Genomic DNA, 14,553 nt, shown 5'->3' with positions numbered 1-14,553 from the left:
GAGAGGAAGGACAATCTGTCAACAGGTAGAAGAAAACACTAATGAGGCTGGTTTTTCCGATACCTTATGGAAGAGAGAGAAACTGAGAGGTCTGTGAACATGAGGGGCAGAATGCAGCCTGAAGCATTCCTTAGTTCAGTGTGTCAGCGTATCTCAAGCCCTCAGTCCATGCAGTGCTGTACTTATGCTTATCTACTCAAATCTGGAGAAATAGTGACAGCACGTGGAAAACTGCTTTACATTAGGTAATAAATTCATATAATTGCAAATAAACTTAACAAAAATGGAATGAAATAAGGTTAGCCACTGGCTCTGTTGTTAACAAACTTAAAATTGTTTATAAACTGCTTCAGCAAGTCACAGGCCACAAACACAAAACTGTTAAAATAACAAAGTAAAAGGGGTTAACTTTCAAATTCAGAGCTATTTGCATGTGGCGGTCCCAGCTGACAGACGCAGCTGCCCCGTTCGTTCGTCTGGACAGCTGTCTCCAGCACCGCCGGCTCACTCCCCACCTTCTCACACACTCCTGAAGCGGGGTCTGCTTTCACTCAGTGAGTAGCACAGACACCTGAACTTGGACACATAGCAAAACAATGTCTGCCAGATGAGGCAGAACAAAATTGTTCAATTTCATTGCAATTATCTCTTTGATACTGAAAGTGTGTTTAGTCACCATTTCTCTGATTTGAACAAGAAAATGAAGGTAATGCTCCATCTGGACGCTTCCACAGAAAGCCCTTTTATGTACGGTACACACCCGTGCGTGAATAACCTGTTCCAGGTACCAAGAACAGAAGTTCTCAAAGTGCGGTCTGGGGGGGTCCCTAGAGATTCCTAGGGCCCAGCCAGGCTGTCTCTAAGGGCAAAACTTTTCCTGATAACATTAAGATAGCATTTGCCTTCTAACTTCTGACTTTCACACCTGTGTGCAGAGGTGCCCCGAGGCTACGGGGTGTGTATATGTGTATACTGCAGCTGGCTGGATGCAGAAACACACATGAGGTCAGCTGCCTGCTATGAGGCCTGACATTAGACATCCGCAAAAGAGGACAACAATGCCATTCTCCTCACTAAACTCCTTTCTCTGTTTTCAAAAATATAGCTATTTGTTCATTAAAATATTAGTTATGTTAATATGTCATAATTTGGTACTGCTATTTTTAAAAGAATAAATAAGTTTTTTAGGTTCTCAGTTTGAATTTTTAATATGGTAAATATTAACAGCCATAACCTCCATAAACAAAAGCTCTTGGGGTCTTCAACAATTTTTAAGACTGTAAAGGGGTCTTGAGAACACAAAGTTGGAGAACTTCAGCTCTAGGATATTAAACCCTTCATAACTTTATGACTATTTTATAAACTACCCAAGAACATTTCTATATAATTTCTGTTTTAGCAGAAACATTAATCAGAGAAGGCTTTAGAGGCGACAGGCCACCTGCCCACTTTTACTAAGAAAACCACCCCTCCCCGGAACCCCCCCTGCCCCCCCCAAAGCATGCACCGCTTCCCAGCCTCCCAGACCCTCCCCCGGGGGGGGGGAGGCAACACTCACTGTGAAGAAAAGCTCCATGACCCTCCTGTCCAGCAGCGTCTCCCGCCAGGACTCCGTCGGCTTCAACAGCACATTTTGTGAGGATTCAAACATGGCTATATAATGTCTGCCCAGTGATCTGGTGTCAAGGTCAACAACAATAACATTCTTACTTTGTCTAAAGTGTAAGTATACCCTAAATATAACAGGAGCCATCCAGAAAGAATGGAATGGAAACAGTTTAAGCCTCTTCACATATGCTACATAATTCATGCATGAAGTGAAGGAATAAAAGGCATTAAGTGCTGAAAAAAAGAATGCTACAGGAATGTAAGATAACAGTTTCATCACAATGATATGGCATGCTGCAGGACTCTAGAAACCTGGGTGATCAGAGAGCTTAACGCTGGCAACAGAAGGAAAAACACTAATGCAAAACAGATGCCAAAACACACATGCGTACCAAAAAGGAAAAATCAAATTCTGCATGTGTATCCCATCATTTCTCCCCTATATAACAGCTAAAACCACATATACAAAACGTGAGTCTCCTATAGTCTTAATTGGAAAATAGCATTTTCCCCAAAGAAATATATTCAAGAGCAAATATGCATCACACTAAAGAAGAAAAACTCCCACAAAGAAGTCACCAAATACCAATTCCATGCAAAGAAATAATCGGCTTACATAAAACTCTACAGGAACTCATTTAAAATTCCTGCACACTCAAAGTCCACTTCCATGGTGCTCAGGCGTTCCACAGCAAACACTCTTCTAATAGAGTCCTGTACCCGTCACGTTTGCTGGTGGTTAAGAGCACAAATCACACAGCAACACAGACGTACTACTGGGGTCTTTATGAACTGGGGAAGCTCTGGGGCATCAAGACAGGAACTGGGTCCCTCCAGGCGGTCACCGAAGGCCCAGCAGAAACACGTCCACGCGTGAGGTTATGTCCTCCTCACTCCTAGAGAAACTGAACAGGGATCCAAAACTACAGCTTGCAAAACCTAGATATAAGTTCACAAGCTGTATTTCCAATGAAGCCCAAATCATTAACAGAAAATGAAAGGCTGTGACATTGCTTTGGAAACCCATGTTTAAAGGTCAGTGCTTAACCCCCTTTTTAAATACCTAACGTTATTCTGTGTCTGAAGAGCAGGGAGGGGCACTGCAAGTTGTTTCAGTGGGGAAGTCGGCTCGCTGGTTTCTGACAAATCAGCCCACTTGATGGATGAATGAGAGTGAGGCTCAGATTAGGTTCACCTAGGTTTCCCTTTCCCGTTTCTGGTCTGCCCCCTCGTGGAGGTGCAGAGAAAGAGTCTACCACCAAAAGGCAGGACGGCTGGGACTTGACATAGAGCAAGCCTGAACTTAGGAAGGGAAAAGAAATCGGTGAACACTAAGCTTTGTTTTCAGTGCTCGAGAGCTCCTGAAGTGGCCTGTGTTTTCACAGGGCACCTCGGTGGTCTCAGGTCATTAGCGCCCAACCCTTGCTCACTACAGGGTGCCATGTAATAATACCCCGATTGAACACCATGCCTTTTCATGTGGTTTTGTTTTCCAACCCCAAACCTGGAAGGGATTTTCATCTGGACACATGTTTGCCTTCTCTCAAGAAAGCTCATTTTAACAAGCCTCACGAAGAGGTCATGCTGATTGTTCTTTGAAGAATTAATCTGCAACTCCGGAGATTTACCTTCTCTTTACCAGTCAGCCTAGCACGAGCACCGCCAATTCCAGTTTTTCATAATAAAAATGCACATTGACTCTAGCTCAAGTAAGATGCAACCACATAACTTGATTACAAATATTCTCTACTAAAAGAACATGTAAATATCCCAAAAACATTTTAATTAAAACTTATAAAACATAAAAACAACAAAAAGAAGAGTAGAATAATGAATAGAACAGACTAAGAACAGTGTTATTCCAATAAGACGTGTCTAGTGAGCAGGTTACACAGCGAAGCTGCTGAAGCTGCCTTTGAACAGGAGACTAAGAGGATGCTTCCGTTACCTGAAACACTTTCGTTATGAATGTGCATGTATTACTTTTCAACTTTAAAAACTAGTTAGAAGCATATCACACTGTAAATAGAATATTCATATACAGATCTGGAGCACAGCTGTACATTCAAAATAATGTAAAGAATTAGGGTAATTCGATATTTCTGGTGGTATTCCCTACCAATTAATTGACTATTTTTGGTGTGTGTAGGCGAGCCCAAAATACCCCACCCACCCACCCAGGTAATTCTTAATGTATAATACTTTAAAAACAAAACAAAAAGATTACCACAACAACTCAGGAATCTTAACACTTCTATTTCTAAGACAATATTTTTAAAAATGAGTTTGAATAAAGCAGCCGTTTCTTTTAAAAACAACAATTTTAAATAAAACAATAAGTTTCCTTTCCAAAGCTTTCAAAAGTTTATTACTTTCACATGTCATAATACCTGGACGTTGTAGTTTTATCTTTTTATCCAAATATGTCACCAATAAGAAGTCTAAAGTGAAGCAATTATTTACTAATTAATCGTTTATTGTACGTATTATATATGCTTGTCAGATTTTAGGACACATATTGAGTCACAACACATCAATACTAGTTAAATAGCTGTCACTTATCAAAATTCAAATCAGATTTTAAGCCAAGAATTTTCTTGGGCCATGGCTTTACATTTTTCTAAAATGAATACTGAACTATTCATTTTAGATAATAATTTACATATTTAGGTAAATTTAGGTAATTTACATATTGTATCAGAATAATTCACTTGCAACCAAATAAAACAAACGTCAACCAATAAGACAGCTGTACAGAGCTGCTGTTGGTCTTTTAATAATCCTATGTCTGTTTAAAAATTTGTCACCCACATCTAATCTTACTTCACCTTCCCACGTTTGCATTAAATTCAAGAACAGTCTTTGTACCAAAGACAAGCCACAGTGATCCCATCAGGCTCTAACATTTTCCGTTTAGGAAAGCTCACCAACTTCTGAGAAATCAAAGGCACACAGATGCACCAGCTGCCCTGGCCTAGAGCCAAACGAACGAACACACACACACACACACACACACACACACACACACACACACACACACGCCCCCCAGGCTGAGAGCCTGGAGCTGAATGAACACCCCCCACCCCCAAAAGAACACACACATACCAGGCTGATACACACACACGCTGAGAGCTTGGAGCCAAACGAACGCACGCACGCACACATACACACCCCCACCCCCCCAAATGAACACACACAGCCCAGGCTGACTGACTCTCTCTCTCTCTCTCTCTCTCTCTCTCTCTCTCTCTCTCTCTCTCTCTTAGCCAGGAGGGCAAAGCTCAGTTACTGACTGCACCGGCTGAGCCACACCAAGTCTTCTGCTTCAACAAGTTGAGGTCTAGAACACAAACTGTAGTATCACAAGTACACACCTCTTAGCACGAGGGGAAATGTCATCTTTTGTAGTACATGTGTTCTTACATATGCAACGAGCTCCTGTTCCTCCACTAACACCTTCATTCAAGGTACCACTCTGTGCTGGTGACAGACAGTAAAAAGACAAAGAAATGAGTCACACGATAGCTACAAATTATCCTCAGGCAAATACGGAGAGTGAAATTTTCCATCGCCTCTCCTTATAGGAAGTACTTTACAATATAGGCTTGTAGCCACAATGGGCATTTTGTACAAGTAATAAATAATTCCTTCCATCTTCCCATGTCTTTTTAATGCCACCTCATTAGTAAACACAAAGTTTCAGAACCAAGGGAAGCTGTTTTTCTTCTTAACAACAAAAACCGCTATTTCTCTTCCGGCATAACACAAATGTCGTGAGCACAGCCTTATAGACAGCACTTAGTCCGAGTAACCACAAGTCTGTGAAATAAAGGAGAGCTGCCCTTACCTGGATGTTTTCCCAAGCCTTACCTCCAAACAGTAATGCTGGCTTTACTGGAAATCTTAATTTAGGTGAAGGCTAATTACTATTTTATGATCCAGTTAGCTTTCCCCAAGAGATTGAGTTAAATTTTTTTTTTTTTTTTTTACCAAAACCAAATCAGATACACAAAAAAAGAATACCAATGAAGGGCAGTGTAACCCAACTAAAGAAAGAAGCATTACAAAGGCGCACACTAAACGCACCTGGCACGCATTCTGATTACAAAACGACTGTCTATGATCAGCTCTGCCAAACCCTTAGGCATTTACGGACGCCAGGTGAACTATGAATAAACAGTATCAGCAGCACAAACAAATGTCTAAGACCTGAAGTAATACTTGCAAGCCTCCTTACCGCAATAGTTAAATAATGCATATTTGTTAAGCCCCTTGACGACACGCCAGACAGTGCAGGTGCTAACACCACAGTGAACAAAAGTGTGGCCCATGCCTTCGTGAGCTTCCAAACTAGTAGGTGAACAGGTATTACTCACGTGAGCTAAAAATGAAAATCTACCACAGAGAAGTGAGCCAAGTGGGAGTAAGTTGTATGAAATACGCATGAGAGGCCGCGAGAAAAGAAACCAGACTTGTCCAGGGTACCAGTGAGGCTCAGTAAGGAGGTGACTGGCAGAGACAGTCCAGGAGCCAAGGCACCCGGGCACAGGAACCTGGGCTGCCAGTGTTCTTCTAACAAGAAGAGCATGGAAGACAGTTCTGAGAGGGAGGGAGAGGTCAGACCACCCAGGATCTCAGACCCGTTTTTAAATGGGGATGCCAGACAACAGAGACCGTAGGACCAGGACACTGTCTTAGGATAGAAGTGATGTAAAACAGAATGAACAGCGGGTGGACTGTGAGACTGGGCACTGTGGCTGAGGACTCACCTCACTGGGCCCAGTTGATTTTGGATATGCCCTAAATCCTAGGAGCTGCAGACTGCACCACCAAGGACTGGAGGGGAGGGCACTTCCATAAATCACCTTCTGCACATGTAAAACCTACATATAATAATCCTCAACAAAAAGGTTTACAGATGGTATCATGTATGCAGAAATACTTTTAAATCCACTAAAAATACTATTTGAGCTAATAAACAAGTTCGGCAAGGTGACACAGTACAAGATCCACCTTCAACCATTTTTATTTCTATACTATAGTAATGAATAATATGAAAATAACTTAAAAATCAACTCTACCTACAATTGAATTAATAAAATAAGAATAAATTTAACAAAGTCCAAAACTTCTACTCTGAAAACTATAAAAGTATTGAAAGAAATTAAAGATCTAAATAAATGGAAAGACATCCCATGTTCATGGATCGGAAAGTGTAGCATGGTTGTTAACACGGCAACACCCCCCCGGTTGACCTACACACGCAACACAATCCCTGTTCATCAAATACCACCTGTCTTTTTTGCAGAAATAGATAAGCTGATCGTAAATTTCACGTGGAAATGCAAAGGACACTGAGAAGAGACAATAATCTTAGAAAAGAACAAAGTAGAGGAGGTCTCACACTTGCTGATTTCAAAACTTACTCCAAAGCTACAGTGATCCAGACAGTGTGGCACTGGTGGAAGAACACAGATTCATGGAACAGAGAGAGAGCCCAGAAAGACACCTGTGTAAAGACATTCGCGTGACCTTTGACATAGGAGCAAAGGTCAAGGTCAACACAATGGAGCAAAGATGGTATTTTCAACAAATGGAGCTGGAATAACAGGACATCCACGTGCAAAAGTATGACCCAGATGCAGATGTCACAGCCTTCACAGAAATTAACTCAAAACTACAGAACTAGAAGATAACACAGCAGAAAATCTAGCTGGCCTAGTGTTTGGCAACGACTTTTCAGATATAATACAAAAAGCATGATCCATGAAAGAAGGCATCCATAAGATGAACTGCATTAAAATTAAAAACATCTACTCTGTGAAAAAGTGTCAAGAGAACGAGAGACGCTACAGACTGGGAGAAAATGTTTACAGAAGACATTTCTGAAAAAAGACTATTACCCAAAATATGCAAAGAATTCTTAAAATTCACAATAACAAATGATTAAAAAATGGGCCAAAGGCCGTAATAGACACCTCACCAAAGAAGACATACAGATGCAAATAAGCACATGAAAAGATCCTCCTTATCATATGTCATATGGGAAACACAAATCAAATACCACTACACCCCTACTAGACTCATCAAAATCCGAACATTGACAGTACCAAATGCTGGTGAGGATGTGGAGCCGCTGGAACTCTTGGTCACTGCTGGCGGGGGCACAGGCCACTCTGGAGAACACTTTGGTGGTTTCTCAAACACTAACATACTCTTACCAACAACTGTGCTCCTTGGTATTTATTTACCCGAAGGAGCTGAAAATTTACGTCCATACAAAAACCTACACATGGATGTTTCTTCATAATTGCCAAAACATGGAAGCATCCAGATGTCCTTCAGTAGGTGATAGGTAAGTAAACTGTCATCCAGACAGTGGAGTATTATTCAGTGCTACAAAGAAATGAGCTGTCAGCCATGAAAAGACATGAAGTAACCTTACATGCATATGACTAAGTGGAAGAAGCCAATGTGAAAGGGTTACATACTGTCTGATTTCAACTCGAGACATTCTGGAAAAGGCAAAGCTATGTAGACAGTAAAAAGATCAAGAATTGACAAGGGTTTGGCAAGAGGACCAGATAAATAGGCAGAGCACAAGGTTTTCAGGGCAGTGAAACTACCCTGTGTGACACTGTAATGGTGAACATATGTCATTATACATTTGTGCAAACCACTAGAACGTATGATACCAAGAGTGAACCCTAAGGTAAACTATGGACTTTTAATGATGATGACATGTTAATGTAGGTTCATCAATTATAACAAATGTACCATCGGGTTGGGGATGTTAATAATGGGGGGAGATTGTGCATGCGTCAGGAAAGGGGCATCTAGGAAACCTCTGTACCTTCTGCTCAAAATTGCAAGGAACATAAAAATGCTCTAAAAAATAAAGACTATTTTTTTAAAAATCGTTATGACCTTGGATTATGCAAAGCCATTTTAAATTATCTCAAAAGGACAAGCAACAAAAGAAAAAAATAAATTGAACATCAAAATTAAAAATTTGTTTCAAAGGCTATCATCAATGAAATACAAACACATCCCACAAAATGGGAAAAAATATTTGAAAGTCATGTATCTGTTAAGGGGTTTGTTTTACATGTTGCTAACGCATAAAGAAGTCTTACAACTCAAAAATTTTATAAAGACAAACAACCCAATTAAAAAATGGGCAAAGGATTTGAGCAGACATTTCTCCAAAGAAGATACACAAATAGCCCGTAACCACATAAAAAGATGTTTACTAGGTTAACCTTCAGGGTGATGCGAATCAGAACCAGTACAATACGATTTCATGTGAACTGGGCTGGCCTGGTCACACACAGAGAGACAGGATGCGCCGAGTTGAAACTCCATGTACTGCTGAGGGGTGTGAAATGGGTCAACCACTCTGGAAAACAGCTTGGCAGGTCCTCGAAAAGTTACATAGAGCTTTCTTATGGTCCAGCAACTGCACTCCTGGGTACAGCCAAGAGAAATGAAAACGTGAGTCCACACGAACACACGAGTGCTCATGGGAGCGTTGTCATAAGAGCCCAAAAGTTGAAACAACCCAACTGTCAATCAGGAGATGAATGGACAAATAAGAGCATGGTGCATCCTTACCACAGACTGTTATGTGGCCAGACCAGGGATGATGTGCTGGTACCCGCCATGACACAGACCGCCTTGAGGACGTCAGGCGTGAAAGAAGCCGAGCACGGATGGCCACACAGTAATGTGGCACTATCCACGTGAGATGTCCAGCACTGCTGAGATAGAGTGACAGTGACGGCTGCACTGAAAACTACTGGAGTGGACACTTTAGGTGTCTGGATGATACAGTGTGTGAAATACACCCCAACAATGCTGTTACAACACCCTGCAACGTGAGCCACCCTGAGGCAGGGCGCAAAGGGCTTCACACAGACATTTTCTCTAAGGAGCTCAATTTTTAAATATTTAAAAGAAAACTTTTAAAATAATTGGAATGGATCCTTCATAGAACATCTAAAATCATTCATTCCTAAGAACTTAAACCTAAGTTATTTCTGGTAAAACTTAGAATAGCGGGACAAAGGGCACGGAAGTCACCTGGCAGGATCTAAAGTGGGAACAACTTGGGCATCAAAGGAAATAATAATAGCAATAGAGAATAATCCATTCAACAGAAGTAGAGTCCCTCAGCCACTACTGATACAAATGAATAAATACATAACAGAGGGAGAAAAAAGCTCTTCCTATGGCAGAATGCAGCAAATAAACAAAAGGAAACGCTGGACAAAAAAGCCACCACTTTGCAACTATCATGATAATAACCGACTCGAGCGAGAACCACCAATGGATGCTAAAACTAATGGCTGAAACTTTTTGGAAGATCAGGATATTTATGTACTCTTCAAGTATAATTCCTTACAACTGTAAAAAGAAACAGCAACTTTAGCTGGAAACACTCAGCAGACCCCATCTTCACCGGGTGGTCAGCATGAAGGCTCCCTCCATGTCCGGCTGACACCACGTGCCTCCTGCTGTACAGCACTGACGAGGACACATGTCACCACTATGGTATTCCTACAAAACGGGAGTAATGTGAATCTAATCACAAAGAAACATCAAACAGACCCAAATTTGGGGACATTTTAAAAGGAACTGATTTATACACTTGAAATATGTCAAATTCATGAAAGACAAAGAAAAGCTGAGTAACAGTTCCAGACATAGACGACTTAGGACAACTAAGTCCAACATACTGAAAGTAGCTACAAAGGCTATTGGGCCAACTGACAAAACTTGAATATGGGCTATAGATCAGATAATACTGTATCAACACTAAATTTCTTAATTTTGAAAACTGTACTATAGTTTTGTAAGACGTTCTGAGAACCACAGCGCAATTTCAAAATTCTTGATCACAGGAAAACATACAGGGAAATATTCAGAAGTAAATGGGTCTAATGTCTGCAACTGCTCTCAAATGGTTCAGCAAGAAGAGTGCAATTAAATATATACATACAAGTATGCAAATAATACATGTACATGTGTGCAGACATGTGTGCAGGGAAAGAAAAATAAATGGGACAAAATGTGAATCTTGGTAAGGGCACATGGCAATTCTTTGAACTGCTCTTGTATTTCTGTGTGTTTAAAATGGTATCAAAATAAAAAGATCCAAAAAAATTACAAAAACTATGAATAAGAATTGACATTAATTTAACACAGCCTCATCTAACATGATGCCATTCTAAATGATCAAATATATTTGATACAAAATACACATTTTATAAGGTCTACTTGCTATTCATCTATCCCAGGGATCGGCAAATTGCGGCTCGCAAGCCACATTAGGCTCTTTAGGTATATTCCGTCTCAAAAGTTTGCCGACCCCTAGAAGCGCCAATCCTGTCCCTCACAACAATTTAAAAATTATTCGAGCCATAAATATATCTTTACATAATCACCATTATGTGAATATCCTTTAAAATTTTATAAATGAAACTATGATAGTTTTATTTTCATTTTCAATTTTACTTCAGGGCCACATGTACGTACCCAAAGAGCTGCATGTGGCTCGCGAGCTGCAGTTTGCTGACCCCTGGCGGCTCTTCCATCTCAACTGTTTGCCGATCCCTGATCTATCAAAAACCCATCACCTTAATATATCTTAACTAAGTAAAATATCATCATTAGACCCTCTTCAAGGTATAAAGCTAAATAATTATTCGATTCCTGCCACACTGATTGAATAGATCTCAAGTAATTGCCAAAATAAGAAATGTCAGAATTGGGATTTTTGAGACTAATTTCCTTAATTAGCCCTGAAAATGAGGCTTAGTTTAATTCCACTGCCATGTTCGTTCCACATAAGGATGTGTAGTTCGGTGACCCAACAAACAGCTGCTACACAACCCTATGGTCACACAGGAACTCATGTGTCCACCATGAAGCAGAATATCTGCAAGTCAAGGTCAAGAACTATTTTTCTTTAAACACTGAGTTATTTCCTTTGGCAACACTGTAGCTGTGCTCATCATTCTGAGATGACAAGTTTTCCAAAGGTTTATCTAAATACTTTGTAGAAATATTTTATGAGTGTGTATCTTTAAACAAACTTTGTTTCGACACTCCCAGAGCACTGTTTCCATTTACAAAATAGTCAGTTCAGCCAAGTACATTTTCCCCTAAAACAGACATTAAAATTGGCTACAATATAAGCAGTGTGACTTTTGATTTTCTCTCTATATATAATTCATGTTTTGATAGCTCCCATATGGCCTGCTGCTTTTGAAATCTGTCTCAAAGATTTCAACATCTTTTTTTTTAACTAACAAAAACTAGACCAAAAATTATATTGCAACACTCAAAGAGGAAATTTATTTTTTGAAGCACACCTAAGAAAACATGTGCCTAACAAAAAAAAAAAAAAAAGCATACATACATATATACATATATATATATATATGTGTATGTATGTATATATATTGAAGATACAAAACTGATTGTTAGAGGCAAACTTAGAGAAGAGGTATAAAAGGAGAAAGTGATTGGCCTCGGGTAAGCTTTGCCCCACAAAGCAGCAGTTCACCATGACAAGAGAACTCGGGGTTTGAGTCAGAGACTCACCATCTATCCAGTATTTTAGTTAGGTTTCTATTACATGAATGTATTAACTTGAAGACAGAAGAAAAAGTTACATGCCGCCCCCTTAAAATCCCACAATTGAACCAGCCACAAATGATTTGCTCATTTCTACGCACGTGAAAACAGCAGCTCCTGGCCCTGTTGGAATAAAGATGAGTTCCCTCCTAAATCTCTGGGACGGCTAAAGAGCTATTTCCTTATCGTCTTGTTTTAAAACTAAACAAACTCCCCCACTCCAGGCCACCAAGGAAGGGCTGATTATAGACATCTCAAACAGAATAAATTCACTTTAATTTCCTGTACCCTGAGGAGTATGTCAGATCAAGAACAAGAGAATACGCAGGTAGCTAGCTGATGTATTTCTTTACTCAAGGAGACTAGTAAGAGCTCAACAAATAGTAGGTAACTCCTGAGTGTTTCAAATTGTTGTTTCATCGATTTAATCTAACAATCCGCATCCCATTCTACATCTGGAAAACTGAGACCCAGAGATTAAGGGATACGCCTAGGATCCTGAGACCTGTACCTAGACACATGACACAACGTGACACAAATGGGCCATCACGATGTAGTGCTGCGTTCAGTCTATCAACGGGCAGCCAAGATCCTAGGAGAGCAAATCATGAACTGTAAGGAGCTGCTTTCTAAAACACAAGTTTCTCCACTGCAGCCACTGCTAGAAAAGCAGGTATTTGTAGCTATAATATAACCCATTTGAATTCTTCTGTATTACTAATAATATGCTAGAAACAAAATTTTCGTATTTTTATTTCACACTTTTTATTTCGTACTACCTAGTTGCTGACACTTGAACATATTGTCATCCATGAAGAGCAAGACAGTCAGGGGATGCCAGACTGGCCTTGAGGAAAGGCAGTCCAGAAATCCAAGTATTTCCACTACCAGGAGAGCGCAATCCAGCAGCTGATGGGAATGCACGCCACACACCTGTCCTCCTTCCTAAGGACTGCGGGTGTTCCTCAGTGAGCCATTCCCACGACAGGCTCCCCCGCCTCCCCATCCCCCGTGTTTCCATTCACCCAGCCCTCCCCTACAAAGTACTGTGCAATTTTAAATCTTCTAAGTAGCCCATGGTGCTGTCTTATAATAGAAGTTAAATTCCATTTCCAAGAGACTTATTTTCTTTCAATAATGTTTTACAAACCTCAAAGATAAAGTACTTTAAGCTATAATTAAGTCATTATGAATATTACCACAGATGCTATTCAGTTGTCAAAGGATATAATTTGGAGGAAGAAAGTTCCAGCTGAGGACCTGGTTGGCAAGCGCGAGGTATCGCTGAAATACCGATGACATCTGAGCGCTGAGGTTGTCCCGCCTGCTGAACTCCTGCAGGACCCCAACCGTGAGCAAGAAGATCTGACGAAGGTCTTCCTCCTGCAGGAAGAAGACCACAGAAACTTCTGGATCAAAAGCTTGTTCAAAATGTGTTATTTTTTAGAACCATAAAACAAAACAACAAGCACCTTAACACTTCCAAACACTACTTCTTCAGGAAACTTTTCCATTTTCAGGCCTGCTCATAATGACATCACAGGGAGCTTTCGAGAGGCATTGCTTTGAACACATTCACTGTAACAGAAACGCCACTCGTGGAGAAGACTGACGACTACACAGAGTTGGAGGGCTCAGTTGCTTTAGTGCAGGGCCCTGGGATTTAAGCCAGTGCCTTCACATAACTTCACTTCAGAGCCAAACAATACATACGAGACAAAGAGCCCACACCATCTGCAATAACACTGAAATACACAGCCCTCGTGGGCATGCTGCCAGGCCTATTTTTAAGGCCAGCAGAGTCCCACCAATTGAAGTGTTACATCTAAACATGGTAAGAACAAAATAAATAAACTAAGGATCTTGAGAGTAGTATTTCCTTTTTGTTTTGCTTGAAGACTAGAATTAAACAAGTAATCTTAAAAATTGTCAACTATGTTCACAGAACCTGTCGCTTTATTTCCTATGAAATTCCAGCAGAGATCTTCAGGAGGGGTATCATTGGACCAGATAAAGTAACTGTCCTCACTGCCTCAGGGAGAGATTGTAGAAAAAGTGAACCATAAAATACTTAAAGCACAAGAACAAAAATGCCAATACCTGAAAAACTCTTTTGCAGTTACCATGGAATTCCATACTCAGTCCAATATTGCTAGTTTTACTTGAACTTGAGAATTCACTCAATAGTGCCGTTAGAATAGAACACGCCAGAGTTTGCTATAATTATTGGAGAAGAAATAATTGTGAGGCATTATTTTTTCCAATGCTTTGTTTCAATACCACATTTGTTTCTAACATAATGAA

General features: G+C 40.3%; 1 protein-coding gene across 5 annotated transcripts in view; it reads right to left on the bottom strand.

Moving 5' to 3' along the window:
* Nucleotides 1–14,553, bottom strand: part of XPO4 (exportin 4) — a 97,449-nt gene that overhangs the window by 45,424 nt on the left and 37,472 nt on the right. For 4 of the 5 annotated variants that reach the window (XR_002125139.1, XM_019652397.1, XM_019652401.1 and 1 more), the window contains exons 5-7: nucleotides 14,350–14,466; nucleotides 13,479–13,632; nucleotides 1,559–1,671 (exon numbers count right to left, since the gene is read on the bottom strand). Coding sequence is in view for 4 of the 5 variants with exons in the window: in XM_019652397.1 (XP_019507942.1) it covers nucleotides 1,559–1,671; nucleotides 13,479–13,632; nucleotides 14,350–14,466 (384 nt within the window). In the remaining variant the exon portion in view is untranslated. The remainder of the gene's footprint in view (nucleotides 1–1,558; nucleotides 1,672–13,478; nucleotides 13,633–14,349; nucleotides 14,467–14,553) is intronic. The other variant, XM_019652398.1, reaches the window with a different exon arrangement.

This window comes from Hipposideros armiger, unplaced genomic scaffold, assembly GCF_001890085.2.
Source record: "Hipposideros armiger isolate ML-2016 unplaced genomic scaffold, ASM189008v1 scaffold_178, whole genome shotgun sequence".
NCBI classification, from domain to species: Eukaryota; Metazoa; Chordata; class Mammalia; order Chiroptera; family Hipposideridae; genus Hipposideros; species Hipposideros armiger.
The sequence above is the reverse complement of the archived record's forward strand: the minus strand, read 5'-3'. Positions and strand labels throughout refer to the sequence as shown.